This window comes from Lathamus discolor, chromosome 2 (assembly GCF_037157495.1).
Source record: "Lathamus discolor isolate bLatDis1 chromosome 2, bLatDis1.hap1, whole genome shotgun sequence".
NCBI classification, from domain to species: Eukaryota; Metazoa; Chordata; class Aves; order Psittaciformes; family Psittacidae; genus Lathamus; species Lathamus discolor.
The window spans coordinates 148,614,695-148,642,643 of NC_088885.1; the positions used below are offsets into that span (position 1 = coordinate 148,614,695).

Consider the following 27,949-nt stretch of genomic DNA (forward strand, 5'->3'; position numbering starts at 1 on the left):
ATGGGTTTAGACTTTTCAGTTCTCTCCACCAAATGTGAAGGTTGAAGATGGTGATATAGTTCTGCCATTTCCTTCAGGCTACAAGAAATAACACTGGTTTCTACCACCCTGGGACACAGGCATATGCCCAGAATGTGAGCCTCAGTAATCATATTTTATACTAGATAAATTGCCTCATTTAAGGTATTTCCATTGGAACACGCAGCCTGGCAGCTGTAATGAATTTAATCTTTTATGAGACAAACTGTGCTACATTACCATTACCCAGGTATTTCAAAAGCCATTTGAAGATGTGCAGTTTGCAACAGAAATGCCAAAGTCTGGCTTCACAGATATGCTTTGTGCACAAGGGCCCTATTCCAGGCTCTGCTGAGTGCAAGTGAGAATTCTTCAGACATAATGTGGTCTTTTACTAGCAATGGAGGGGAAAGTAAACAAGCTGATAGAAAAGCTGAAGTACTTTCAAGGTAGGGCATTTGTGCTTTAAAAATGATTGGAGAGATATCGCTAAGTGCAGTTTGTGCTGTACTCGTTGCCATTCTCCAGTCTGATCCCTCTGGGGTTAAGTTTGCTGGACTTTCATTTCAGGGTCGGACAACAGTGCAAAAGAACTGTGCAGATCCAGTATGGCACGAACAGATTATCTTTAAGGAAATGTTTCCTCCACTCTGCCGAAGAGTCAAAATCCAGGTCTGGGATGAAGGCAGCATGAATGATGTGGCCTTAGCCACTCACTTCATTGACCTGAAGAAAATATCAAATGAACAAGACGGTGACAAAGGTAAAGGGGAAAATGTTCCAGAATATGCCCTTGTCCTGGGTTCAGCAGTAGCAGTCATTTTTCTCCTTCTTAGTGGCTGGTGCAGTGCTGTGTTTTGACTTCAGCCTGGGAACAGAGCTGATAACAGAAATGTTTTAGTCTGACCAAGGACTTTGTGAGCCTCATGCTCTGCTGGGGACGAGGGGAGGCCGAGAGGAAGCAGAGACAGGACACCTGACCCAAGCTAGCCAACGAGGTATTCCATACCACAGCACGTCATGCCCAGGGAGGTAACAGGGAGTTACCCGGAAGGGCACGGGCTCTCTTCAGGGGGGTCGAACTCTTTCAGTGGTGGTATTGTACTCTCTTCCCTTGTTATTTTCTCTTATCATTATTATCATTGGTGGTAGCAGCAGTGGTTTGTGTTATACCTTAGTTACTGGGCTGTTCTTATCTCAATCTGTGGGAGTTACATTCTCTTGATTCTCCTCCCCATCCCTCGGTGGGGGGGGGATTGGGGGGGAGGAAGGAAAGAGGGAGAAAAGGCGGGGGGAGTGAGTGGACGAGCTGTGTGGCTTGGTTTAAACCATGACAGCCCTAAAGAAAAATCTACTTGCCTGGAATCTGGGCATGGCTAATCCCATTTTACAAATGCCCAGAGCTCAAGCAAACATCCATAGTTTTTGTTGGTTCTGAGAAACCTTCTCTTGCTTAATTTGAAGTTATGTTACACTGTGCTCTACCACTGGTATACCACTGACTTTCTTGTTACAGGGCTGCTGCATAATTTCATAGAATCATAGAACAGTTAGGGTTGGAAAGGACCTCAAGATCATCTAGTTCCAACCTCCCTGCCATGGGCAGGGACACCTCACACTAAACCATCCCACACAAGGCTTCATCCAACCTGGCCTTGAACACTGCCAGGGATGGAGCACTCACAACCTCCCTGGGCAACCCATTCTAGTGCCTCACCACCCTAACAGGAAAGAATTCCCTCCTTATATCCAATCTAAACTTCCCCTATTTAAGTTTTAACCCGTTACCCCTTTTCCTGTCACTACAGTCCCTGACGAAGAGTCCCTCCCCAGCATCCCTATAGGCCCCCTTCAAGTACTGGAAGGCTGCTATGAGGTCTCCGCGCAGCCTTCTCTTCTCCAGGCTGAACACTGGTACCTTCTTTGTGACTGCGGTAGTAGTCTAGTCTATTATGGATGACTGCTGTACATTAATAGATTGTGCGGATTTCTGTCAGTCAATGAAAGCCCAAAGTGCAAATCACGGGTAGAACAGGCCTGTGTTTTTGATCTACCTAGTAAGAGCAAAGTGTTTAGCTAAGGCTCAGTTAGGTATTATCGCAGCCCAAGGAGGAACATTATCAGTTATCAAAGCCCAGCTAAGTAACTCCATAATTTGGCAATTGAAATGCATATCTGAGCCCTCAATCAGAAAATAAAAAAGAAATCATATAAATTGGGTAGTGACATGTGCTTGGGAAGAGTTTTGCCGGGGTGAGAAAGTCGCCATTCGGCTTCCATCATGTCCTAACCCTCAGTTTATGGGAGCAAGCTCTTTTTACAAGAGGTGCAAATGCCTCAGCACTTTTGGTATGAGCACCTTCTGAGAAAGAGCGCCATACAGGCAGAGTTCCTGGGACTCTGCGACAGGGCTCCCTGGGGCCTAGGAATTGCCCTCAAAAGAGTGCTCTGTATGAGGTTGTCCCCACCTGCATAGAAATGGGTCTATGTTTGGCTTTTGATGTGCAAAAGGAAGATTTCTTGGAGCAGACAGTAAGGAGTGCATGTAACACCTAACAGAAATGCCATAAATGGTGCTCTATCTCCAGGGTTTTTGCCTACCTTTGGGCCTGCCTGGATCAATCTGTATGGCTCACCCAGGAACCACAGCCTCATGGATGACCACCAGGAGCTTAACGAAGGTTTTGGAGAAGGGGTCTCCTTTAGGGGACGTCTCTTCATTCAGATTGCTGTGGAGATACTTTCAGGAGGAGCCCGTGAGTCGAAGTTTTCAAGTATTATCAAGGATATCAAATTGCCATCTAAAGATAAAGACTTCAAAGCACCCAAAGGAAAAGACAAAACTGAGAAAGCAGGAGAGGATCACAAGTCAGCTTCTCCTTCAGATAAGATGAACTCAACAGAAGTGGAAGTCGAGCCATTTGATGTGCTTTCAGAGGTTGGTATGAGAGAAGACGTTGATTGACATGTGGCTGTAAACCTCCAAGGAGGCACTGATGTGTGTATTTGGATTCAGGTCATGTAATACTGCTTTTATCTTCTTCCCACAGCTTCTACATGCCTCTGTAGTCTTGGGATCTTCCCATAATAATGCAGCGCAAATGGCACATTAATGTATACCTGTAAGGCATAAAAATATCTCAAGCAGGACTTGGTTTCCATAAAACTTAGTCTCCTGTTCTATTGTCCCATATGCACTAACTGCATCCATGTGTTCCTACTAGAAAATCATATGATCTACCTGCTAAATGACAATATGATTTATCTGCTAAATGACAGAGGGCCAATGGGGGCAGATGGCAATTATGAAGTCCAATTTCCTACATCCGAGAAAATCAGTAGTTTTCAATTGGGGCCAGTGGGGAATCACTCACATAGGATTTGTACAAATACAGAGAGATACAACCTAATCTGTTTTATCTCCTCCTTTAACACTGCATTGTCAGTGTAGTTTTAGATTGCTACTCTCTTTAGGAGAGGGGCTGCAAACCACTTGCTCAGTCTCCACTGGCATTTACAGATGTTCCTTTCCTAACTCCACCTGTTGTACTGGGTTACATCATGGGAAGGTCTGTGCTACAATGCTTTGAGAAAATTGTGTGGTCGAGACAGAGTATGTGGGTTCAGGTCCTGAGCCAGTCCTTGAGCTTTGATTCTCTGTTCCATCACATCACTTTCTGGAAGCAGCAGCACATTGGTGCATATGCAAGCTCAATTATTTTTTACCCAATAAATAGGAAGAAAAATATTCTCATAACCAATTTTCTTTCCACTTCCATATGTCATTGCTCAAAATTTTGGCTTTTGTAGTGGGAGACCCACTTCAGTGCTTAAGGCACTCATATCCTTTTTTAGATCTAATTCTTGGTCTTCTGACACCAACTCTACAAGTAAGTAGGAGGACCAATTATTCTTTGGTCTTGAGGCCTAGCCTTGACAAGTGTTCTTCCTTGACCTGTGCTCTGGCATTGCTGGTGTAACATTGCTAGCTGAAACAGGTCTAGGAGTGAGTTAGTAGAGAAATAACATGGGTAATTGCAAGCTAATTGTGTGAACCTGTGCCCTGGTCTTGCTTTATGTACTCATAAAGCTGTCCCTCAGTTCTTCTCTGAAGAATGTGATGGAGGTGACATGAGAATAAATGTATTTTCATATAGATTTTCCTTAGAATGGAAGAAAACCATTATTGTGAGTGGCTCAGACACTATGGTCTTAGGTGCTAGCTAAATACTCCACGTAGAGGAACAAACCCTGCTGTAACACCAATAAATATTAAAAGTATCAAAGAGGATTTATCTCTGGCTACTGTGCCTCACTTTTCAAATACAGGATGACATAATACAGTGGTGCTTGATATTCTTATGGTTTTAACATTCAACGATGTTGCATGCTACAGTAGACACAGTAATTGTATTACAACCCTCTGAAAAGAAAAGCAGGAACTGAAGGCATTACAAATAAGGTGAAAAATGTCTCATAGAGCCTCTGAGACAACAGAGGAGAATTACCCTGCCCCACAGCACAACTTTATTGACCCATTCGGGCAGCAAGAAGATATTAGACATTTGCAATTTGCTTTCTTTATAATGAGAGATAGATATGTGTGTCGTAGTCTCTGAGCCTCAGCTTTATTAGGCATCCTATACTTTGGGTTTATGTTGAAAATCATTATGGTGCAGGGAAGCTAAAGCTACTCTGGTGCTGCAGTCTGGTGTTAGCTTTAATATGTGACACTGCTAATCCATTCACTGAAGACCTATGCTGTTTTACTGTGTGTAGCAGAGGTTTTTCAAAATTAGGAGATCATGGGCTCTGTCAAAAGCTGTTTCTGCTTTGCAGAAGTCAGGGAAACAAATACTAATATGCAGCTATGTTTTATTCATTGCCTCACTCAAGCAAAAGTAGCTAGTACTTGTCTAATGGACTTCAGTATGCTGGTGTCCATGCTGTGAAACCCGAAGAGAGAGTGTGCCCTTCCGGGTAACTCCCAGTTACCTCCCTGGGCATGACGTGCTGTGGTATGGAATACCTCTTTGCCTAGCTTGGGTCAGGTGTCCTGTCTCTGCTTCCTCCCGGCCTCCCCTCGTCCCCGGCAGAGCATGAGGCTCACAGAGTCCTTGGCCAGAATAAACATTACTTAACAACAATTAAAACAATCGGTGTTATCAGCTCTGTTCCCAGGCTGGAAGTCAAAACACAGAGCTTGCACCAGTTACTAAGAAGGAACAAAACGGCTACTGGTAAACCCAGGACAGTCTCCAATAGATTTAAACAGAGTCTAGCAGACCCTTAAAACTCCACAAAAGGTCTTTTCACTTCTCAGCGTTTGCTGCTGTGCTGAGACCCTTTTGTTCCTGCGCTTACAAATTCTGTCAAAAGCTGAAAACAAGGTTACTGGGCTATTGGTTTCTGTGCTGTGATGCCAGGGAAGGCAAAGAGAAGAGGATGACACCCCACCACACCTTTGGGCTTGTGTTTTAGAACACAGTCGGATAAAAGAAAATAAGGGACTGCTTGGTTTCAGTAGGCTTTTGCACAGGGCTACCATTCTAAAATGCGGATACCAGAAACCTTTGTCTTATTGGTGTCACTGAAGGCTGAGTGTCAAAGTCTTGACTTTGGCAAACACATGGGCAGCAGGTTCAAGTCATCCTGGGGAAAGCAGAGCTGGGCAAGCACCCCCTTCCATGAATACATTACAATGGCAGCATTTACTATTGCAATGCAAAGAAATACTACTGCTACACTCGCTGATAAATGACTTATATCAGGATGGTGATGTTTTGTTGCTGTCACACTAAAAGAGTGCCCTTGAATTGCCATAGGCGTATAGTTTGGATGATGGTATAAGAGTATGTGAAGATGCTGAAGACATTTAATAGTGAGGCAGAGTATGAAGTGAGGGGTAGTGACTTTTATGTAATTGGTTATGATCTAACGGGACAATACTGCAAAACCAAAGCCACACAGGCTTATATCTTTTTCCAATCATGTCATTTTCTCAGAGAAGAGATATTACTTCTTCCTGCAAATTGTGCCTCCTTGGAGTGATGGATCTATGATAGTAGCACAGCTGCTAGAGACTTACAGATCCTCCTCCGTGCCGTAAAAAAGAGTAGAAGGTGAAATAAATGTGGTTTTTTTTTCCTGACTCCTTCTTATCCCATAGATCTATGAAGAGAAATTTGAGGAATTCCTTCTCTTCGGGACATTTTTTGAAGCCACGATGATTGATAGGAAGCTTGGGGACAAGCCAATAACCTTTGAGGTTTCTGTTGGTAAGTGTAGGTTGGTAAGCTCTTCTCCAAAGCAGAGAGGGACTGTCAAGAGCAAGGGGATGCTAAGTGTTACTGGTGACTGTGTCTCAGTGTTCAGGAGTCAGCTTCAGAACAGGACTTACATTTAAATAAACCCCTGATCTTCATTTCTCTGGATAACAGTCAAGCTGGGCATACTGATACCTGACTGTCTCTACTCCCGGATGCCCTGTATTAATGCAAATTATCTCTTCCACTATGTACAGCAACTCACTCAGCATTTAGCCTCCTAATCTCTTGGCAGACAAAACTCAAGTAGTTTACTTCACGGCAGAGTTCATTCTGTAGTGCCCATTGAAGTTAGTCACTGGCTATGAAGGAGCCCCTTTGCAGGGAGGATCCATGTGGACAGTCTTAGCCAACCCTGTTTAGCTACGTGTGGGTCTGTGAGTGTAGCACAGGGGTCATGTACAGCCAAGCCTCAAAATACATGCACCAGATTGTGCTCTAAGATCCTCCTGGTAAATCCTGTTACCTTTCCAAGTAAAGCAGGTCTGTAGAGTGGGAGGGGCCTCCTCATAGAATCATAGAATGGTTAGGGTTGGAAAGGACCTCAAGATCATCTAGTTCCAACCCCCCTGCCATGGACAGGGACACCTCTCACTAAACCATCCAACACAAGGCTTCATCCAACCTGGCCTTGAACACTGCCAGGGATGGAGCACTCACAACTTCCCTGGGCAACCCATTCCAGTGTCTCACCACCCTAACAGGAAAGAATTTCCTCCTTATATCCAATCTAAACTTCCCCTGTTTCAGTTTTAACCCATTACCCCTTGGTGAAGCTGAATTGTCCCCAGGGCAGACTGAAGAGAAAATGAAGACATTTTCATGAATGTTGAGTGGATAGCTTCAAAGCTACTCAAAACTATTCAAAGTTCCAACTGTAACGCTATGTGTGCAGGGAGAGATGCCTGTAACAAACAGGGCAATCAATGAGTGATACTGATTCCTGCTGAAACTTAGGAAGCAGAGCTGAGAATATCACGAAACTAATTTGCATAGTAGGGCAAGAAATTCTACTGATTCTTGTCAGAATTAGTACTAAAGATGAATCTGGTTTTCAGTTCTGGACCTGAATATCTATCAACTACCTGTGCAGTTGAAATTTGGATCCAAATTTGGCAAATGACCATTATTACATGAAAGGCTGAACCAAAAGTTCAGATCAAGATGTTGTACGGGGTGATTTAGCACATCCTTCTCCTACAGGGAATGTTTTCTGCCTGTCTCCCATAAAGGCGGTAATTACCAGTCTGATGGATACACCTCATTCCTAGTGCTACTAATTGCCCTTTAAGGCAAAATCCTATCAGAGAAAATGGCTGTGTCATTAGCAGAGTTGTCTGGCATTAGTCTTGAAACTGGGACCTCAAAGCATTGTTGTTACTAACTCTGCAACTCTGCTATGCAATTTGCTTGTCTGAAAATGAGCTTTAGCACTTCTGAGACCAGACTTTGAAATGATCATCCATATGTTGCAAAGAAGACATACATTTACTGTGTAAATCAAACATGTATTGGGGCTCCCAGGTCTAGAAATTTCACCAGCAGTATTGGTTTTGCTTCTGAATTTCTTTAGCAAAAGCAGAGGGTCCTGGGGTCAAACCACCTGGGATTGCATCACTTAGTGATGTGGGGTAGTATACTAGGTATATATCTGTATTTCACATAGGGCAAATAAGGAAGCACTGTCCTGGAGTCTGAAAAGTCACTGGGACTGACATAGCTTGTCAGGACCTTTATAAACTGTGGTATGGCCAGAACAGCTAATCAACATGAAGAGACAAATGCTTTCCACCGCTATGACTGGTCATTCTGGGTATTCTTAAACCTCATTTAGTTTCATCCCTTCCAAGCCAGTAATCTCTTCACTTGTGACCCTGTGTCTCTAGGTAACTTTGGGAATATCACCGATGGAGTGTCAGCAGGAGCTAGAGGGAAAAAGAAGACACGTGATGGAGAAGCAGAAGAAAGTCTGCTACATGAGGGGGAGGACGAAAGTTCTCCTGACCTGGGAGTACCCCTGATATCAACCACACCCCCCGAGAAGCCACTGATCACAACTGGGAACAGGTAGGATCTGTGTTTCAAAAACTCATCATGCAGGACTCTGGTTCCTATTTTATAATCTTGTGGGACTCATTAATGAACCCTGGCAGCACTAAGCAAGTTGTGTGAAACAGAGGCTTTAAAATCCTTAATTACATCTTGCACAACAGTAAATTTTCTAAGCTCCAGTGAAGTGAATGAGCTCTGAGCCATTTTACACTCATCTTCAGATCTTGGCACCACAGGCTTTTGAACTTCCGGTGTTTGTAAGAGGGGTGTGTTTGCCAACTGTGCATTGGAAGGTTTTAGGAAAGTACGACACCTTCAATGCTGTCCCTGGTTTAGAGTCCTATGCTGTGATCACAAGTAACATCTACTCAGTGACCAGCTGTGCATTGAAAAGCTGATGAGATTTTAAGCCTTGCTTCTTTTTCATAGAACCACAGACTGGCTTGGGTTGGAAAGGACCTTAAAGAACATCCAGTTCCAACCCCCCCCGCCATGGGCAGGGACAACTTCCACTAGACCAGCTTCTTCAAAACCCCATCCACCCCAGCCTTGAACACTTCCAGGGATGTGGAATCATCTGGGTTCCCTTGTTGCTTCCCAACTTTATTTCAGAGCTTCTCTGCATGCCTTTTTTTGCCTGGCTTTTCTCCCACCCTGGAAAGTGCTGAAATGAGGTCCACTGACTTTCAGGGATCCTACAGATAGCACAAGTGATCTTTGTGTTTGTTCTTCCCCGTATTTACTGGGGAGAACCATGGTTGGTTAGCATATGTGAACATGTCCTGTTGTGTCTTCAGTTTCTGTCCTATGAAAGAGCCCCAACAGTTTTACTTCCCTGCAACTGCCCCTGAATTCTGCTCTCACCTTTACGATCTGCTTCATACTTTGTTCTCACAGGAACTACCAGTACCTGCCGTACAATGAAAGGAAGCCCTGTATCTGTGTCAAGAGCTACTGGGGCAACCAGACCTTTCGTCTGTACTCTTCCAACACTCTCGAGAAAATGGCAGATCACTTGGTACGTGGCAGCCACCCTCCCAGGCTCAGCAGAGTGTGGCAGTGAGAGGTCAGGTTCCCAAAACAGGCCTTCAAAATTTTCCCCAACTGCTCTCTTTGCTGTTCATTTTGTGAAAGAGTAACTGATATCAACCCCTTCCCTTTTTCTTTCTTTTTTTCCCCCCAAATTGCTTTGATCTGTTAGAGCGAGTTGAGTATTCCTGGCCACAATTTGTTAATTTCTTTTTAGCTGTAAGGCTGTTTTCTTTTCTCATAAACATTTCATTCTCTGCAAGACCAGTCAAACAATTAAAATATGAGATATAGAGTAAATGTGTCTCCTATGGCTCTTCCTTTGATGTCTTCTTACTCAGATCACATGGTTTAACCTGTGTTTATGCTGGAGACTCTTTAAAGGACATTTTTTGGTTTCCTTAAAAACACTGTTAGAGACAAAAAGTCGTATCATCTCATGGGCCATCAATGTGATGCCTTAGTCATACTGTTTTCCCATATGAAGTTTCTTTCTACCCTTGTTTGATGACTATGAACAGTTTCAACAAAGTAGTAATCTCTAGGGTTTTCTTAAGTGACTTCTAGTGTTGAATTTTTTAATTTGAGGCACTCAGATTAAGAGTCAAATACATCCTTCCTTTATCCTTATATACCTCATGAGCAATGATACTGAAGACATACTTAGGCAAGGTTGTATCATGAGAAGGCTTATAGGTCAACATTTCAAACCCAGGTAATTGAAAACTAAATATCTAAATATCCATATGGATAGATATGCTTGTCAGTGTACCTGAACATCCACAGATGTTGCTGGAAACTCAGACACTTGCTTTGGTTTGTAAAAACAGACTTAATTTCTCGGTAACAGTAGGATTTGCGGTAGACCTTGCATATGGATTCAAGTGCCTGCTAAGTTTCAGAAGTTAACTCCAGCAGCTTGCTAAATTTAAGGAGCAGGGCTGCAAACAGAACCAAGAAGGACAGTTTTAACTCCTGCCTAGTGGGGGATGTTTCCCAATGGTGGGTCTTGTTTGAAGAATCTAGAAAACAAAGCTGCTCCAAGCAGCGGTAGCTTGGGCTAGTAGCTGGAGAGACTGGGGAAAGGTCAAACTAAATTATACTGCTGGAGTCTTCTCTCTGTGCACTTCAAGCATAGCGATATGTCAAAGGTCTTGTTCTGTCAGGTTACAAAGTTACAGATGCCTCCCTTATTCTTGCTAGTTATATAGTGAGTAATGCTGTTAACAACACTGGAAGAATGGCAAAGTGCCCTCCTTTATATAACGGCTTTTTCATGTGTTTTTCACAGGAAGAATCATTAGAGCAAGTGAAGGAGCTGATCAAGGTTTCAGAGATTGCATCTGAGGAGAAAATGAGGACAGCCCTAAACAATTTTGTCAGTCAAAGCAGGTAACTACATTTACTAAAGGCATACAGAAAATCAACTTTTTATGTTTACCGTGAATCTGGAGCTAGACAAGGAAACTGATGATAACAAAAAAGCTACAGTAAACTTACTGAGACACCTATTTTATTTATTATGCTATAAAAGCGAAGGTCTTCCAAAAGTGTGGTTTCTATTTCTACAGCTAAAATAATTTATTGCTATTTTCAGTATTCAGTATTGACAGTTGACTGCTGACAATCGCTGTCATATTATTTTGGCTTTCTGGACTCTAAGCATAGAACATATATGGGATAAGTAGAATTTAATGAAGTGTGTGATAGATATGCTGGACAAAGTTAAGATAAAAAAAAAGGATTCCACATGCTGGTATATATCACCCAATGATCTCTGTGTCAGGGTTGATTTGGCTCAGGATAGATATAAACCCTAATTTCTAGGTACTAACCCTGTTTCTGTGAAATGTGGTGCAGAATTTTTGGACTCTATTCTTTGAATCGTAGAGGTGCTCAATATTTATTTTTGAGAATATCAGCATCTGTGTCTTGTGGCTGAGGTACTGCAGCAGGCAGAGAACATTTCGTTCCCATGTCTTTTAGCAGCTCACGTTGAAAAAATTGCACATGTAAGACCCTGTTATTCTTGCGTCTCAGGGCCTTCATTACCATTGCTGAAAAGAGGCGAAAAGGGTTGGACTACACTGCTTTGGACAAAAAGAGACTCATGCTGTTCAAGCAAGAGCTGGTATGTGTATTTTTCATTGGTACTATGATGTTAACTGAAACCACACCGGTTGTATACATTTTAATTTCTATTTGATTTCACCATACTGGAATGTTTTGTACTTAATATAAATGTAATATCCAAGAGCATTTTGTTTATTAATGAACCCTACTGTGCTTACTGAAGAGTTGTAAAATACCCCAAAACAATTCAGAACCTGATGTTTTAAAATACAAATAAGCCAGTATAATAATGAGCTGATTTTTCTTTTCCATGCATCTTACAAGCGGATGATGCTGAGTTCAGTGGAAAACCACTGAATTAACACTGCCGTTAGGCATTTAATTACTGCAGTGTGCTGAACTTTAAGACTAGTGAAGTCTGGCATTGGGACCTAATCACTTCCAACACAGACTCAGTGAGAAGAAACCAAACTGGGTGGAGGTTGTCTGAAAGTTTATCAGATTTATTTACTGTTTGTAGCACTGCATTTGTCTGTGAGTTCTTCCAGGACCAAGGCCTGATAATTCTAGGTGGTAATCACATGTCTCTTGGTACTTCCATACATGCAGTACCCACGCAAAGAGAAAATGGGGGACATTTGTGTTTTATGTTATTCAGCTCCAAAGAGCTGATTGCTTTCCGTTGTGATAAAGAAGGCAGTTGTTACCTTGAACCAGCTGTCTCTATCTTCTCTTTTAAACTGGAATCAAAGACTGTTCTCTCTTTCTGTGTCCCATTCAAACTACTCGATACTGCACAAATAAAATACACAGTGTCTTTCCTGACTGCAGGAAGCTATGTCCAGTGATGCCAAGGGAATTGTTCAGCAGCAGAAAAAGAAGATGCCACTGGATGAAATGATGCGCCAGACTCAGAGCTTCGTAGATAAAATTCGATTCTTGGCTGATGAGGTAACCCACACAGAAATTTTAATTTAAATAGGTTCATCCCATATGTATACCAGTGTTTTGGGCACAGCGCACTTTCTGACCTGAATTCCTGTCTGCATTTGTGTGGACGTCGTGAATTGGGCTTGTATGAGATATGAGGTCTCTATATTATTCTTCGCTGTGTGGACACTGCTTAAACATGCTATTAAGCCTGAGAACAGACATATTTGGTCAGGCAAAATCCAGCCAGTGCAGGGCTGTCCCTCTGAGAGCTGTCTATGCTAGCAAACTAAACAGGGCTATGGCTATTCCCAGGGTCAGAGAGCAAGTGGCACAGCCTGGCATGGTTTGTAGCCTATGCCCAGATTCTCTTCCCTCCCAGAAGAGAGTGACCTGGCCCACCATATCTCCTGGGAGCAGCCCCTGAGCTGGTCTTTACTGCCCAGGCTTTGCTTGAGGAAATGTTATTTGGGACAGGGCAAAATGATGCCATGGAGCATCCTCACAAGCAGAAGAGATGATTGTATGCCAGGGCTGAAGTCTGCTCCTGCTCCTTTTTGGTTTGCTGGTAGAGATGAAGCTGATGGTATTTCCATGGTAGGTACTTTCAGCTTATGCAGTCTGTGGGTAAGTTATTTCCTGAGATTGTACCTGGGTTTTTAGTTTCAGTTTCTCCTGAAATGATTTATGGAGTGGGTGCTCCTTAATCTCTCTATAAAGCTCATTACCTTCAGCTGTGCTTAGGAGTAGAGGTTAGGGCTACAAAGCCTGAAGTGACAGTCTCTTTTAGTCCGGGTGCACATCTGCGAATCCACAGGAGCCATGAAGCGAACAGCTCTTGGTAGAGAGTGTTTTAACAAAAACCAATAGTGGTGGCTTATAGAAAGAATTCAGTTTGAGTTCAGTATTCCTCATCATTTAACAGCCGCAGAATACAGTGCCTGATGTGTTCATCTGGATGCTCAGCAACCACAAGAGAGTTGCATATGCAAGAGTCCCAGCTAAAAACATACTCTATTCCCCAGCAAAAGAACAGAGAGGCAAGGACTGTGGGAAGATTAAAACCCATTTCCTGAAAGTAAGTCTGGGGTGCTCTGCAAACACAGGTAATGCCAGGGGACATTTGGTATTCAGATTTCTCCCAGGGATTGTATTTTACAGGCTCATCTTTATAATGTACTAAAAATGTGTACACGTTTATATCTGCCATCTATTGTTTGCTTCTTACACTTATGCTTGTCCTTCTTTAAGCACTGTATCACTGCTAGGCTTTAGGTGTATAAGTAATTAATTCTCTCACTACTTGTTATGGCAAGAATATAGCATTATTTATCTATAGCTGTACACATAAACGGACAGAAGAGGCACAGCCTCTTTGTTGGAAAAAGATGCCAGAATGCAGCACACTGGGAGGAGACTGGGAGGACATCAGCGCGCAGCAACTCAGATAGCAAGGAAACCTAGCTATTCAGAGGCAAAACACAATTATTTATGCTTGCTATTGAGAATGTGCCTAGGCTTGTGCAATATATGTCCAAAATATTGTTAAGTTTTTATTCATCTTGAAAGAAAGTCCTAGTGGATGTACTCCCATGAAGGGAGTGTGACCAGCAGTACCTGGAAGAGGAATATTTTGCAATGTAACTGTTACTATCGCTATCAGGAAAAGCCCAAACACACAAGACAGTAGTAACTTCATATGATGACTTTTCAGTGCTTTTTTCACCTGAAGCTTCTGGGAGCACTCCCATAAAGCACAGCTGAAGAGCAGCTAGAAATATGTAAGCTCCTGATAGGTGCCATAGGTACTTGGTAAGCACAGTACTATTTGCCTGCATGAACAAAAAATGCCACAATTAACTCTCCAGGCCCTTCAGTGTCAAGAATTACCTTAGAAACAGGTAATGCTAAACACTGAGCTTAGCAGAGCTAAATGAAATGGGAAAGGAGAGGAAGGAAATAACAGCATTGTTTGTCAAGATTAATACTGGAATGTTTTCTGACCTGCCCAATAGAGTAATATGTTTAGTAAAACATGGGACTGACTATTGGAGACAGCAGAACTGCATGAAATGGAAGCTGGGCTGATGTCTGGGAAAAATAGGGTATCAGCTGACACTGACATGCTTGCAGCTCTTAGGCAGCCTGCACAAACCTCTGCATACTAGGCAGTATGACATTTACATAGGCTTTCAACAGAACATTTCTTCCCTAAGAATCACAGAAGTTCCTTGTGCTAAATGAGTCTTAGGGCCACTCACTAGGGAGAAATGCCATTTATCAGTGTATCAGTTCGGGGAATTCTCCTTTAATTTACTCTGGGTTGGTAGGATTCAGCATCCAGCCGTCTCTCTCTTGTGAATTTGTTGGTGATGGGTGGATTTATTTCTTCAGTTACCAGGCAAGCGCCCACTGGGCTGGACTGTGCAGGCAAAGGTGGACATCTACCTATGGCTTGGACCTGCCAGCTATGCCCACAGTGTCATGGAGAATTTGCCTGTAGGATATGAGACTGAATTACCATCTAACACCAATGCAGGGCACAGTGTGATGCCCTCACCTGCCTGCCTGCTGTATAAAAGTAAGACTCTGTTTTTTATCCATGTTGGCAATTAAGAGACATAACCCCTAATGCTTTAATTCAGAGGGCAGCAGTGCCTCTGATTTACAGTAACTGTTCTAAAATGATCATGGCTTAGCACCTTTTCATTAGAAAAGGCTGGGTTTTTTTTTTGCCAAGTCATCAGTTCTGATACTTTATGGATGTCTGGGAAAGAAAGGATCTGTTCACTTACAGTTTCTGTTCTCCGTCCCATTGGTCTGTCTCCTTGTAATGAGGAAACATCCTTCACTTTTCCTGAAGCTACCATGTTGAATGCCTAGTAGATAAACCAGTGACAGGGGATTAAAACTCAGAGTTAATAACCTTGCAGTTACAGTGGACATTGATTTTAAGTGAATACAGAAGTTTTATACAACTTCTGAGTGTCCCAGGTATCTCTTCAGCGAGACCGCTATGAAGAGCTGCTGTTGTCAGATCCTGGTTGGATAGCAGGTGATGAATCTTCCCTTCTTACCTATGTGCTGCATCAGTTCCATGAAGCTGACATTACTGTTTTCTTTGCAACTCAGCCCTGCATCTCTTCCAGCTGAGAGCCCACATGTACCAGGCAAGGGGGCTCATTGCAGCTGACAGCACTGGACTTTCAGATCCTTTTGCAAAAGTTACTTTCACATCACACTGCCAGACCACAAAGGTAAGTTCCAAACTCCCTTTCAGTAAATCAAAACCCTTCCTTTTCATGGCTTTATTGGAAAAAGACAAGTCTTCATTTTGCAAGAAGGCACCTAGCAGGAGAACTCAGCTGCCTGCTGTTTAAGGGCAACTCCTGAGGACTTACTACAAGCTAGACTGAAGTGTAGGTGTAACCAGCTACTCTGACATGAGGTTCAGTAGCGCTAGTTTATTTTAACTCAGATTCTCTGAGGCTACTGGGACACTGCAGCAAGTGAATTACTTTTCTCTACATCTTTTTCTGTATGTTTGAAGTTTGTGCTGTTGTCATTGCATGGTATGAGGATGAACCCTCATGGTTTTCTTTCCCCATAGTCAACGTGTGCAATGATCGAGCAAAGAATGAAGACCTTTATACGGCTTCTGTAGCCATGTGAGCCTCTGTGATGGAATTTGCCAAAACACACTGGTGGCTTTAGAGTGGCAAAGTTGAAATGAGCTGAAACTGGAGAGATGTGAGACTTTCTGGACCACTTAAATGCTGCCAAAATGCTGCCATAGGGAGTGGTCTCACATCTCCCTCAGACATCTCCAGGGGGCAAATGGGCAAAGTAGAATTTGGCTCAGGAAATAATAGGATTTTATAGGTACAGAAGTGTTAAGTTTATTCACTGCCTGAATAAAAGATTGCAGCCAATAACTTTCATGTTTTCAGAAGGCTGTCAGCCAAGTGCCAATAAACTGTAGTCAGGAGCCTTATTTCCATTTGAAAGAACAATAGCAGATTATGAGTCATTTTGCAGTTGTCATATTTTTCCTCTTTAAATGTTATCTTTGTTAAATAAATTTCCTGCCAAGACAGTTAAAACATTGTCTATGACGAAATGCCACAAGCATCCATGTAAGCTGAATTACAGCAAAATAAAAACTATTGATTTATTAGGAGTGGTTCATTAATTATTTTTTTTCATAGTGTTATGTGTCATTACACTGAAGAAAAAACAAGTCTGAATAAACAGGCCCTGGACAAGTGAAAATTGGACTCGGTTTAGGACAAAGGCTTTATTTTAATAGCGTTGGACATGAGCCTGCTCTCCTAAACCAACAGCTTTCCTCTAAATTTCATACTGAGCTTTGTCTATACAGTCTAGTGGTCATGGATTGATATGCTTGTGAGGGGTGTGTGAGGCAAACAGGGAAGTGGAGAAACTGGAGATGCCAGCCTGAGGGTGAAAGAATCCTATTCTTCTGGCTGGGCATAGCTGATGAAAAACGCGGTGTCTCAGGCAAGGAATTGTTCAGGCTGTGGGGAAGGACGTCAGCAGCAGATCAGCACATCCTGCTGAAGGACTCCTAACCAACCAGTTCATAGCTCGTTGACCATTTCCTCTCTTTCATTAGATCATTTCTCAGACATTATCCCCCACCTGGAATCAGATGCTGCTCTTCAACAGCATTGTGCTTCATGGCGACAGAGAGGAGATTGCTCAGTTCCCACCAGAGATCGTCATCGAGCTCTATGACGATGATGCTGTGGTAAACTCAAAATCCTTCTCAGTAAAAACATAGGCTTTTACATCATTGCCAGTGTGAAAGCAAAGCTGTGCTATTGAATAGGCATTAAATGGATGATCTTGCTGAACTGAGCTCAGTGTTACAGCAGTTTGCAGTTTACTATCTGAAAACAGCCTTGATGCCTTGAAAACCTATGGCTATTTTTTCCCAAGTGAATCTTGCTCCCAAAGACAGGCTTAGGGAAATCAGAAACATCTTGCCCCCACCTCCCTGATACATGATTGCAAATATTTTATTTAAGTCTGAGAAGACACAGATTTATCTCTGACCATGCAAACTCTGTCACTGTCTCACTGACTGAATATTGAGGTCCGAACCTTTGGATGCTCTGAAGAGGTAATAAACACCCAGCGCTTCCATGTTCATAGTTGCCCAGCAGTCCACCTTGAGCTTTCCTTCAGGAGAAGTTGTTTTCTTTACAAATACTAAACTTTGCATCATCTTGGCTCCTGTGATAGCTGTGAAATTCAAATGAATTTGATGCCTGTATTCTCCTTCATTTAGGGTAAGGCAGAATATATTGGTTCTACAGTGGCTGTCCCTGTGGTGAGACTTGCTGATCAAAACTATGAACCGCCTAAACTTTCTTACCACCCAGTGTATTGTGGGAATCTTTCCGGGGGAGACCTTCTTGCTGCATTTGAGCTTCTGGAGGTAAATCAGACTTTCTTGACCATTACACTTTTACAGCCTGGGCTCAAAAAAGCAGCCCCTCAAGGCCCATCACCCTGTTGAATTAATGGGGATTGCAACTGGATCAGGATCATTCTGCTATTGGACCTCATAGTCCCCATACAACCCCTGTCACTGCCTCCACCCTTCCAGCAGCCATTGCCCATGCACACACCACCACCAGCCCCTCAGATGCTTTGAGCCTCATTTGCCCATCACTTGCCACTAAATTGGACTCTGGCCTGAGAAACAACTGACAATCCCACCACCTCTGCAATGACCTGTTCTTTGGAGTAACACATGGCCCTGAATTTAGCAGCCTCAAAGCTCTCAATACTTCCATTACTCTTAGGAAAAGGAAGTGGTGAAAAATAAGGATTGGATCAGGGAGACTGAGTTTTCAGATAATAAGTTTTCAGTATAGAGTGGGCTGTATCATGCCTGGGATTTCAGGGAATTTCAGTGGAATTTGCAGAGCCACCAGTTAGAGGACATGTCTCCCTGGTGAAAACCTGGAACAGTTTATTCTGAAATCTGAAATGGGAAAAATGTGGAACTTGGTGACATTTTTTACAGATATTCCCAAGATAAAACAGGCTTTTAAGAATGATGGGCCAATTATGTTCTTTTCTGAAACTAGAAATGTCCTACCATGTGGAACATTTCCTCATTATGGTGCATACATAGGGGATAGAGTCCAGCACCTTACCATAATTTCCCCTCTTTTAAAATTGAAATCCACTCTTTAGTGAATGAAGAGAGCATTGTATTTTGTTTTGCCATCTTTTTGGACAAGGGAGGCAGCACTGCTTCTGGGAATGTATCCAAATATACCCCTGAGACTTCGCTATAGAATTGACAAGAAAGTGTGCGGTTTAGACCGTCATGAGACAGGTTAGTTTTACCCTACTGATGATGTGTTGTTGCAATAGTAATCCTGCTCATGCACTGGAAACCGCAGAGCCAAACCTGCATGCAGGCGGTTCAGGACATTGGTTGCTCGAGACTGACCCAGGAGATGACAGTCTTATTCGGAAACATCCTGAATGACCAAGCAGCCTTTTTTCCAACCGAATTTGCCTATCCCACCTTGCCCTTTTAGTCCTCATCGAGACTGTAGTAAGCGTGGGTAAAGCCCTTTGCAAATCTTCGTTCGCGAAGCCATGCCATCAAAACTGTCTGTTCACCAGCCTTTTAAAACTAGAATCAGATCTGGAATTTTCCTGTGTGAAAGTCTTCTAAGCAGCTCTGCTCAGGATTTTTGTTAAACAGAATTACCAAGCTTTTCACTTTTAGTAAGTGGAATTACCATGCTTCAGTACGTGCATGCCTTTAGGGCAGACTATGTCCTGTCAGGACAAAGGAGCCTTCCTGCCAAATGCTTTAGCATCACCGCAGGATGGATAGCAATCCGGGTCACATTCCTCTCATGGCACAACCTGTGTCCTCTGCAACGTGTCTTGTAAAACTGCATTAAACTGATTGTTCTATGTGCTATTCACAGGTACTTCTGATACTGCTTTGTTCTCCAAAAGGAAAAAAACCAGCCTAAGTTTAATACTGTTTAATTTTTCAGATTCCTATGTCAGATCCAGACAAACTTCCTCCCCTGGATCCACCAGATGCTGGCCAGTTTTACCCAGTCCCAGCTAACATCAGACCTGTTTTAAGCAAGTATAGAGTGGAGGTAAGTTACTTAGAGTATTTCCAGTTCCAAATCTCAGCTTTGATTTATTATCTTATCAAACTGTAACAAGGGATGATGATTTAAAAATCCCAGTCAATAGGAATCATGTAAAAATAGCATCTGGATCCCAAAATAAATGTGGTAAGCTCAGATAAAATAGATTCTTCAAGGCTGGGCATGCAAGGCAGTGCTTCCACCTGAGGCTAGAAATGGGGACATCACAGTCCTGACCTGCTGGGAAGGGATTGCTCCCGTGGCAGAGTGTAGCTGATGGACCTGTGCCTTGTGCAGCACAGGGAAGTGTCTGCAAGAGATGGAGAGCTTCCCCTTCCACCTCAGCAGAAGTGAAGGTCAGCATCAACCACCTCTCAGGCTTTTCCTCAGTCCCAAACTTCAGCCAAGCCATGTTTCCTACCTGCGTGCAAATGCTTGCACCTTCTCTACCCTCCTTTCTTATACCGTTTGGGTCCAAAGTCTCCTTATGTTAGAAAGCAGGGAAACATGGTAGCTTTTCATGTCAGTGTGATGCCTGGATGCTCCCCAGCCTCACCATGCGCTGTTACTCATCACGCAGCTTTCACACCACCTGCTTATGTGCCCCTCTTCCTGTCAGGCCCTGCTTGCCTTACCTGGTGGCCCTTCCCCAGAAGCAGTTACAGCTTTGCCATCAACAATCAAGAAACTGAGCTGCTGAAAAGGAGAGAATAGTTATTAGCTCTGCTATATAATTTAGTTAAGCTACTGTTTTCTGTACATAGGAAAGAGTATTTGTAAGCAGTATTCGCCTTTTACACCTGACATTGTGAGGGAAATAAGCCCATGAACTACTCTGCTGATGCTAAAGGACAACTTAAATCCTTAAGCTTAGGTGTTCCTCTGAGTATTGTGCCTTCTTGCAGCCCCTGCAGCATGATTGCTTTGTGCTGCTCATACATTTTCTATTTTACACTGCTGTGACATTCATTCCAACCAGCTCTGAGGCACCCAGCTTACAGGCATCCTCACTGCAGGCTTCTTCTTTGGACAGCTGATTAGAGCAGACACCTTCCCAAAGTGATTCAGATCTTAAATGGATTTTACCTTTGTCTCCTTTGGTTCTGGAGGGAGACCAGGACAGGTCCACCCTCAGTCTGATACCTCGGGCACCTTAAAATCAGGGAAACTGCATCCCAGTCCAGGGAGTTTAATGAATATGAAAGCAAGTTTATAGTTGAAATGCATGTGTATGTAGGGAAGTATGAACTCTGGAGGGTATCCAGCAAGGGAATAACACAGAATGTGCATAACACAACCATTTTTTTTTAGTTGTTATAAACTCTCACAGTGGTGGAAAAGGCCATGGAGCCATTATAAGTATAAAAGTGTGCCCCAGTTTTAATCAGGGACCTCTGGCAACAGAGCAGAATCTCACCGATCCTCATGCCCCCCTAATGCCCCTTGCTGTTCCCTGATGCACACAAATCCCAGTCCTGACCAACGTTCAAGTTGTCAGCGGAGCTCCCATGCTTCCCTTTGGTCCCAGTCTTCATTTCAGGTTCATAAATCTCACTGCTTCCCTCACCAGCTATAAGTAACCATCTCTTGGTGCCCCAACCCTCTCCTTCAGGGCCTCCCAGTGTGTGTCCCATTTTTCCTGCAGATCCCTATTTTGCACACCCAGTCTCCTTTTTGTCCTTCAGACCAGGAGCATGGTCCTTTAAATGAAAGCTGCTCAGAGACCTCCCACCACCCATTGCAGACCTGAGGGCTAGCTCAGCTGGCAAACCTCTGTTAATCACCTCTGCTCCTATGGGATTTGTTTGCTCTTTCAACAGCTCTGACACTTAGAACAGAGTCCCTGCTGTTCAGATGAACAGTCCATTTGCCCTGCTGAAAAGACAGCTTTTGCAAATGTGATAGTTATGGCTTGCTGTTGGCGATAACTCCTTGATAACAGTTCAATGTTGTTAAATGTTTTAACTTCCACCATTAATCCTGGTGGTTATTGGATATCAGATTCAAGTCGTTTGCTTTTTCCTGGTAGTCCTGCATTCCCAAATGGACATGAGGTGATGGGATCCCAGCAGTGGCTTCTGCTAGACTGAGGGGCCTCTGCAGGCTACTGATGTTTCTCTTTGCAGGTCCTATTCTGGGGTGTTCGAGAGCTGAAGAAAGTCCAGCTTCTCTCTGTAGATCGCCCCCAGGTCCTCATTGAATGTGCAGGAAAAGGAGTGAAATCCTCTGTCATCCAGAGCTACAAGAAAAATCCCAATTTCAGTGGCCTTGCAGACTGGTTTGAAGTGGTGCGTACAGCATGCTGCTCCTTGCCTGCCCATTCTCTGGTTAGGCAAGGTGTTAATTACTAGTTTCCTTCCTTTCTTGACAAATACTTTCCTCTGTGTCTTGGTTAAACACTAGGGGACATCACTTATGCAAAAGCTACTGATTTGAAGATGCTTTAAATGATTTCTGCTACAACCACATGATAGAAGAAGATGATGTTCCTCATGTTATGTCCCAAGTAGGCAAGGCAATATGTTGCCATCAGATTTATACTGATAGGTTGGAACTTGTTGGCAGATAACAGGCCTATTTTTAATACTTTTTCCTCCTCCTTTCCCATTTTAATGGGTAGTGCTCAGTTTCCTCTATTTTCTCTCAGTTATTTTCGTTTTCATTCGTGTGTTACTGGGCTGTTAAGGGGATTGATCATTTCTGGCTCATGAGCTCTGGACTTTTTCATATTGCTGTTACAGTATGGAAGTTTGTCAGCTGGGTTATAAGAGTCGGTACTTTCAGTAGACAAAGATCAGCATCAGAAAAAAGTAATCTGTTCCATTTGGCCTAGTTGCTAGCATAAAAAGGGAAGAAGTTTATTTAAAATACAGAAGGATATCAGACCACTAAACTGGATACCAAAGTATGGTTGCTGCAGTATTTTTGGCTTCAATTGTACAACACATGTCCAAAGAGCTGTTTTGCCTTTTGTCATTCATCCTGATCACCCAGTGTCCACACCTCATGGTTGGCCAACTGAGGCAGACAGGGTTAATAGCCTCCAAGAAAGCATCAGTGGCATTAAGACTCACAATTTCCAACACAGTGTTCATTCCTTCTGAACATTCCTGATTGTCCTGGTTTATTCTATACAAGAGATGCTTGTATGTGATAGCATGGGACTCAACTCAGTAGCATGATCTGTACAGTCCATTCTGTATTCCTAAGGACAAGGCTTTCTCCAGACTTCACAGAAAACTGTGGACAGAACTGTATTGCCTATGCTGTATGTAGTTTTCATTTTGAGTATGTCAACAGATGAGAAGTAGAAGGGAGGGAAGAGTAAAGCTTCATTGTTGTGCATAACAAATATTCTACACATGTTCTATATTTACAGTTCTCATGCTGCTCTCTGTCCTTCTCCACTAGGAGCTGCCCGAAAATGAACTCCTGCATCCACCACTAAGCATCTGCGTGGTCGACTGGAGAGCATTTGGGAGGAGTACTCTTGTTGGGACACACACCATCAATTGCCTTAAGCAATTCCTATATAAAACCCAGCTGAGTCCTCAAGCCACATCAAACAGACTACACATTGTAGAAATTGACAAAGGTAAATGTCCAATCCTGACCCCAAATAAAAAGACAAAGGACCTACTGGGAGGCTTAATACTAGACATGTACGTAGAAGATATGGTTAATTGTGTAGGGTCAAACTCCTAACTCAGGTAGGATCATCTGATGATTAACAAACATGATGATAGCACCTCTGGCAAAAATCTTACCTAACTTGCAAAGTTTCAGTTTCAGCTTCACCTGAGACATCCCAGGCTGCTGACTTATCCCAAGAAGAGCCATTTTTAGCTGATCACATTTACGCCGAGGTGGAGCGGGGTCAATGTACAGTGCTAGAGCCAGACCCATATCTTGCAACAGTTCCTACCACTGACGCAGAGCACTCTGCCTCTGAACCAGGGAAAGAGAGAAAACAGAAGGTGGGTGTACCTGAAGCTGCCAGCTAACTCTTTGTTGCAGTCTCACAGACTTCAGCCCTTCCTTTTAAAATAATAATCTCTTACTTTACTCAGGATTAGAGATTCTGGGTACTGATGTTAATTGCTACTCTATCTTGCTGGCCCTTGAGAGAATTAGCGATGCAGCTTTGACCCCACATAATTTCTTTATTTCCATTGACAGATATTTCGTTTTATTCCTTTTGTGCTAGATTGTCATCTCATGGGCAAGTATTATTAGAGTAGTAGGATTTTTTTCTTTTCCTGGCCTTGTACGATCTACTTAACTGTGCAAGTCTCACTGTGAATGACTGTTTCTGTGTCCATGGCATTTAGGCAGGGATGAAAGCTCCCTTGTGTTAGATGCTGTATAAATGTGGAGCAGAAACTCTGTTTCCAAAAGATATTATGGTCAAAGGATAAAACTGGTGTCAGTCTGTGGGTAGAAGATAAGAAAGTACAGGAAAACAAAGCAATTCTGGTCAGCATGGTGTTTACAAAGCAGTATGTGCTTTAGACTGCACGCTATTTTTTGTTCAGATGCACATGCTCCTCCTTTGTAGTTTCACTCATCACACTGTTTTATTAGCAACAATAAAATAAGAGGCTACAGGACTGAGTTGTGTTTCAGAAGCCGTTTCTGTAGCTACATAAAGCATACCTCTATAAACTTTGATGTTTCAGTGGTCAGATGTTCTCTGCATCCTTCATAATTAGGTTGTCAAAGAAACTGCAGGGCTGTCTTGATCCCTAGATGTACACACCAGACTGGATCTTTCATTTGGTACAGAACAATTTTAAAGTACAACAGCAAACTATAGTAAAAAAGAGTTCTCAAGTGAACCTGTAATTTAACCATCTGTGTTATATTAATTAGCATTTACACTTACCTACATACCATTCCCAATGATCTGCCTTTGCTCTGACCTCCCCAGCCCAACCGACAACTCTCTGCAAGGGCATAGGATAAAACACTCTTTAACAAGGTGTTGTGGTTTAAACCAGTCCACACAGCTCGTCCACTCAACCCCCAACCCCTGACCCTCCCCGCTCCCAGAGGGATGGGGAGGAGAATCAAGAGAATGTAACTCCCACAGGTTGAGATGAGAACAGCCCAGTAACTAAGGTATAACACAAATCACTGCTGCTACCACCAATGACAATATTGATAAGAGAAAATAACAAGAGAATACGATACCACGGCAGAACGAGTTTGAACCTCCCCCCGAAGAGAGAGCGTGCCCTTCCGGGTAACTCCTAGTTACCTCCCTGGGCATGACGTGCTGTGGTATGGAATACCTCTTTGGCTAGCTTGGGTCAGGTGTCCTGTCTCTGCTTCTTCCCGGCCTCCCCTCGTCCCCAGCAGAGCATGAGGCTCACAAAGTCCTTGGCCAGAATAAACATTACTTAACAACAATTGAAACCAATCGGTGTTATCAGCTCTCTGCCCAGGCTGGAAGTCAAAATACAGAGCTTGCACCAGTTACTAAGAAGGAGCAAAACGGCTCCTGGTAAACCCAGGACACAAGGGCCAATCTTTAGACAAGAGTGAAGTTAGTAAGATTTGCCACATGATGATCTCCAGGATCAGATTTTAGCTTTTTGTAAGAAGAGAACAGCTAAACTGCACAACTTATGGAACTTTGTTCTTCCAAAAGGCAATAAAGTAATAATGGGAGTTCTTAAAATACTTGCAGACTTAAGTGGGAGAAACCAATTTGTATCTGAATGTTCACACCCCTTAAAACACCATTACCTATTTCTCGGTGTAGATTTGCCTATTTTAGTGGCTCATCCTGTAGCAATATCTTAAATGTTCTGGCCTCATCAGTAGGTAATACAGAGATAGCTTTAATAATATGACGATCATCTAATTGAAGATGTCCCTCCTCATTGCAGGGGGGTTGGACTAGATGACCTTTGAAGGTCCTTTCCAATCCAAACTATTCTATGATTCTAAGATTTGATGATGAACTGTCTAGCAATAAAGGCAGAGACATGTAATTCATAATGCATTTTATTTAGCTCTTTGAGGTTGAAGTTTTCTTCATATACATCTATTCATGCTTGATATCATGATTCAGGTGATTAGTTTTGATCAGTTCTAAGGTTCAATGGTGTTTTCCGCATGCTTTGATAGGATATGAAAAAATCCATCCGACGGTCAACAAAGAGGAGAAAAAGAACGATTGCGGATGAATCAGCTGAAAATGTTATTGACTGGTGGTCAAAATACTATGCTTCTGTGCTCAAAATGCAAAAGGTAAGTCACCCAGAATGGCCAAAACTCTCCTGGGTGAACAGTGTTGTAAAAGTAGATTTACTGCTGAATGATTCCTTTTTGGCATTACCTGCATAATGAGGAGTTTGTTCATCATCTTTTTCTTTTGAAAGGCTAAAGGAATATATTCCAATGAGGGAAAACCTGAAGAGAGTAAGTAAATTATTTGCATTTTTCTGTTATTTTGTAATACCAATATTTTGTTTCTTTACTATTTTACTGTCAGCACTCAATGTCTGGTAACAGAGTACTACCGAGTACTGGGTTCTTTCCTCCACAGCTCATCAGAATTATAGCGTCTTCCCATGCCGGAGCTGACTGCACTTCACCAATGTTTGAGGTGATTTCTGTCTTAAAGGAGGAAGCAATAAAGGAGTGATATAGGTCACCATCACTAGTGGTGTTCCACTAAGCTTATCACGAAGATGGTTAGCCACAAAGAGGATAACATGCCACCACTCTGCCTGGGAAGAGTGATGGGAAAAGAGAAGACTTATGCTTGGCAGTAATAAAATGAATAGAGAAGGAGTGAGGGTGACTCTTTAAAATGTAGTTTGCACCCTTATCTGAAGCACTTCATGTGCTTTGCTTACTAAAACCTACATGATGTCATGAAATCTTTACAGATAATCGAACTTCTGACCACATTGCATTGATCATAGAAGAGGAGCCAGACAAAAAGAAGAAGGAAAAGACACTGAAAAGGAAACAGAAAGAAACTCCAAATTTAGCAACACTGCAGGTAAGGGAGAATTAAGGCTGAGAATTAAGACTGTTATTAGTGTCTTCCCAAAGCTTGACATCAGCAGCTGAATTTAGCAAACCCTCCTTAAGTTTATTTCAGAGACTTTAAAATGAATAAAACCCACAAAATGATAGTGATAACGCACTTCAGCACATGGGGCCCAGAGGAAACCAGGGTCTCGTACAGCAGATGTGACCAGCTTGGCCTCAGACCTTCAATTTACCAATATAAGCATACCTGGGGAGACTTTAGTGAAAATTCAGTTTTGTCGTTTGCCTGTAAACCACTAAATTTGGAAATGCCAAAATTCGTGTTGGAAATATTGCAGGCTATTAAGTATGAGTTAAAAAAGAGTATGGAAGGCATCACTGCAATTGCTTGTGCATCCTCCTCCTGGGGAGGTAAAATTCAGCTTGCATTAAAATTTGGTTGGGTAACGATAGGAAAAATCCAAAGAAAACGATGCAGGTCATGCAAAATGACGGGAGAGATGAAGAGGTTTGAAAGGATTAGGACTGCTTGGATTAGACTGTAGCTGAATAAACAGGAATTTGAAACTGCTGTTTCCATTTTTTAAGAGAGCAGTAGTCCATGGAATAACACTTGATAAATTACAGGAAGGAAGTACTGAAAAAACCCCATTCTTAAAAAAATTATTTAGTCTTTTTGCCTAGGCTAAGGCTCTGTCCCTACAGCACTTTATTATTGTCTGCTTTGCTCTCATGTTGCGACACATTAACCTAACAGAATGGATCGGTACATCAAAGGCACATTGTAGAGATGCAACAGAAGCAAAGAGCAACACATCCAGTTTTTCACCCACACCAGTGCTTGCAAATGTTCATTCCAGCCCCACCCCCGGAGCCACTTCTACCTGCTGATTTAATGTGCTATTCCAGTAGTTGGGAAGGACTTTGGTTAAGGACAAAACTGTTCCTGTTTTAGGTGGCGAATTAACTTTTTTTTCCTGAAGGACTTTGCAAAACCTTGGTTTTATTAAAATCTGTATTTTGAGTCAAAATGGATTTTTAGACACCCTGTAATAAAAAAGTTGCTATAAATATATTCACTGCATCACAAAAAATAAGCATTCTCCTATTTTCAAAGATTTATGAAGGAGACTTGGAGAGTGAATTTAATAACTTTGAGGACTGGGTGAAAACTTTCCAGCTCTTAAGAGGAAAATCTAATGATGAAGTTCATGCTGACTCTGAAGACAGAATAATAGGAAAATTTAAGGTGAGCTTTAACGTTGATTAAATGGGTAATAATTTGGAGACTTTATGTTTTCATGCATATTTTGGATATACCAAAGATGAAAGAAAAAGACATTGACA

At 42.5% G+C, this 27,949-nt stretch overlaps 1 protein-coding gene across 1 annotated transcript in view; it reads left to right on the forward strand.

The window, feature by feature from the left end:
- FER1L6 (fer-1 like family member 6) overlaps positions 1 to 27,949 on the forward strand; it is a 65,383-nt gene that overhangs the window by 21,255 nt on the left and 16,179 nt on the right. Inside the window, exons 10-30 of the mRNA XM_065669156.1 lie at positions 589 to 781; positions 2,607 to 2,956; positions 6,188 to 6,296; positions 8,231 to 8,411; positions 9,294 to 9,414; positions 10,717 to 10,817; positions 11,466 to 11,556; positions 12,330 to 12,449; positions 13,354 to 13,506; positions 14,823 to 15,009; positions 15,561 to 15,685; positions 17,065 to 17,199; positions 17,743 to 17,892; positions 19,487 to 19,597; positions 21,718 to 21,879; positions 23,003 to 23,186; positions 23,378 to 23,568; positions 25,727 to 25,849; positions 25,981 to 26,020; positions 26,494 to 26,609; positions 27,720 to 27,851. Of these exons, the coding sequence (XP_065525228.1) occupies positions 589 to 781; positions 2,607 to 2,956; positions 6,188 to 6,296; positions 8,231 to 8,411; positions 9,294 to 9,414; positions 10,717 to 10,817; positions 11,466 to 11,556; positions 12,330 to 12,449; positions 13,354 to 13,506; positions 14,823 to 15,009; positions 15,561 to 15,685; positions 17,065 to 17,199; positions 17,743 to 17,892; positions 19,487 to 19,597; positions 21,718 to 21,879; positions 23,003 to 23,186; positions 23,378 to 23,568; positions 25,727 to 25,849; positions 25,981 to 26,020; positions 26,494 to 26,609; positions 27,720 to 27,851 (3,075 nt within the window). The remainder of the gene's footprint in view (positions 1 to 588; positions 782 to 2,606; positions 2,957 to 6,187; positions 6,297 to 8,230; positions 8,412 to 9,293; positions 9,415 to 10,716; positions 10,818 to 11,465; positions 11,557 to 12,329; positions 12,450 to 13,353; positions 13,507 to 14,822; positions 15,010 to 15,560; positions 15,686 to 17,064; positions 17,200 to 17,742; positions 17,893 to 19,486; positions 19,598 to 21,717; positions 21,880 to 23,002; positions 23,187 to 23,377; positions 23,569 to 25,726; positions 25,850 to 25,980; positions 26,021 to 26,493; positions 26,610 to 27,719; positions 27,852 to 27,949) is intronic.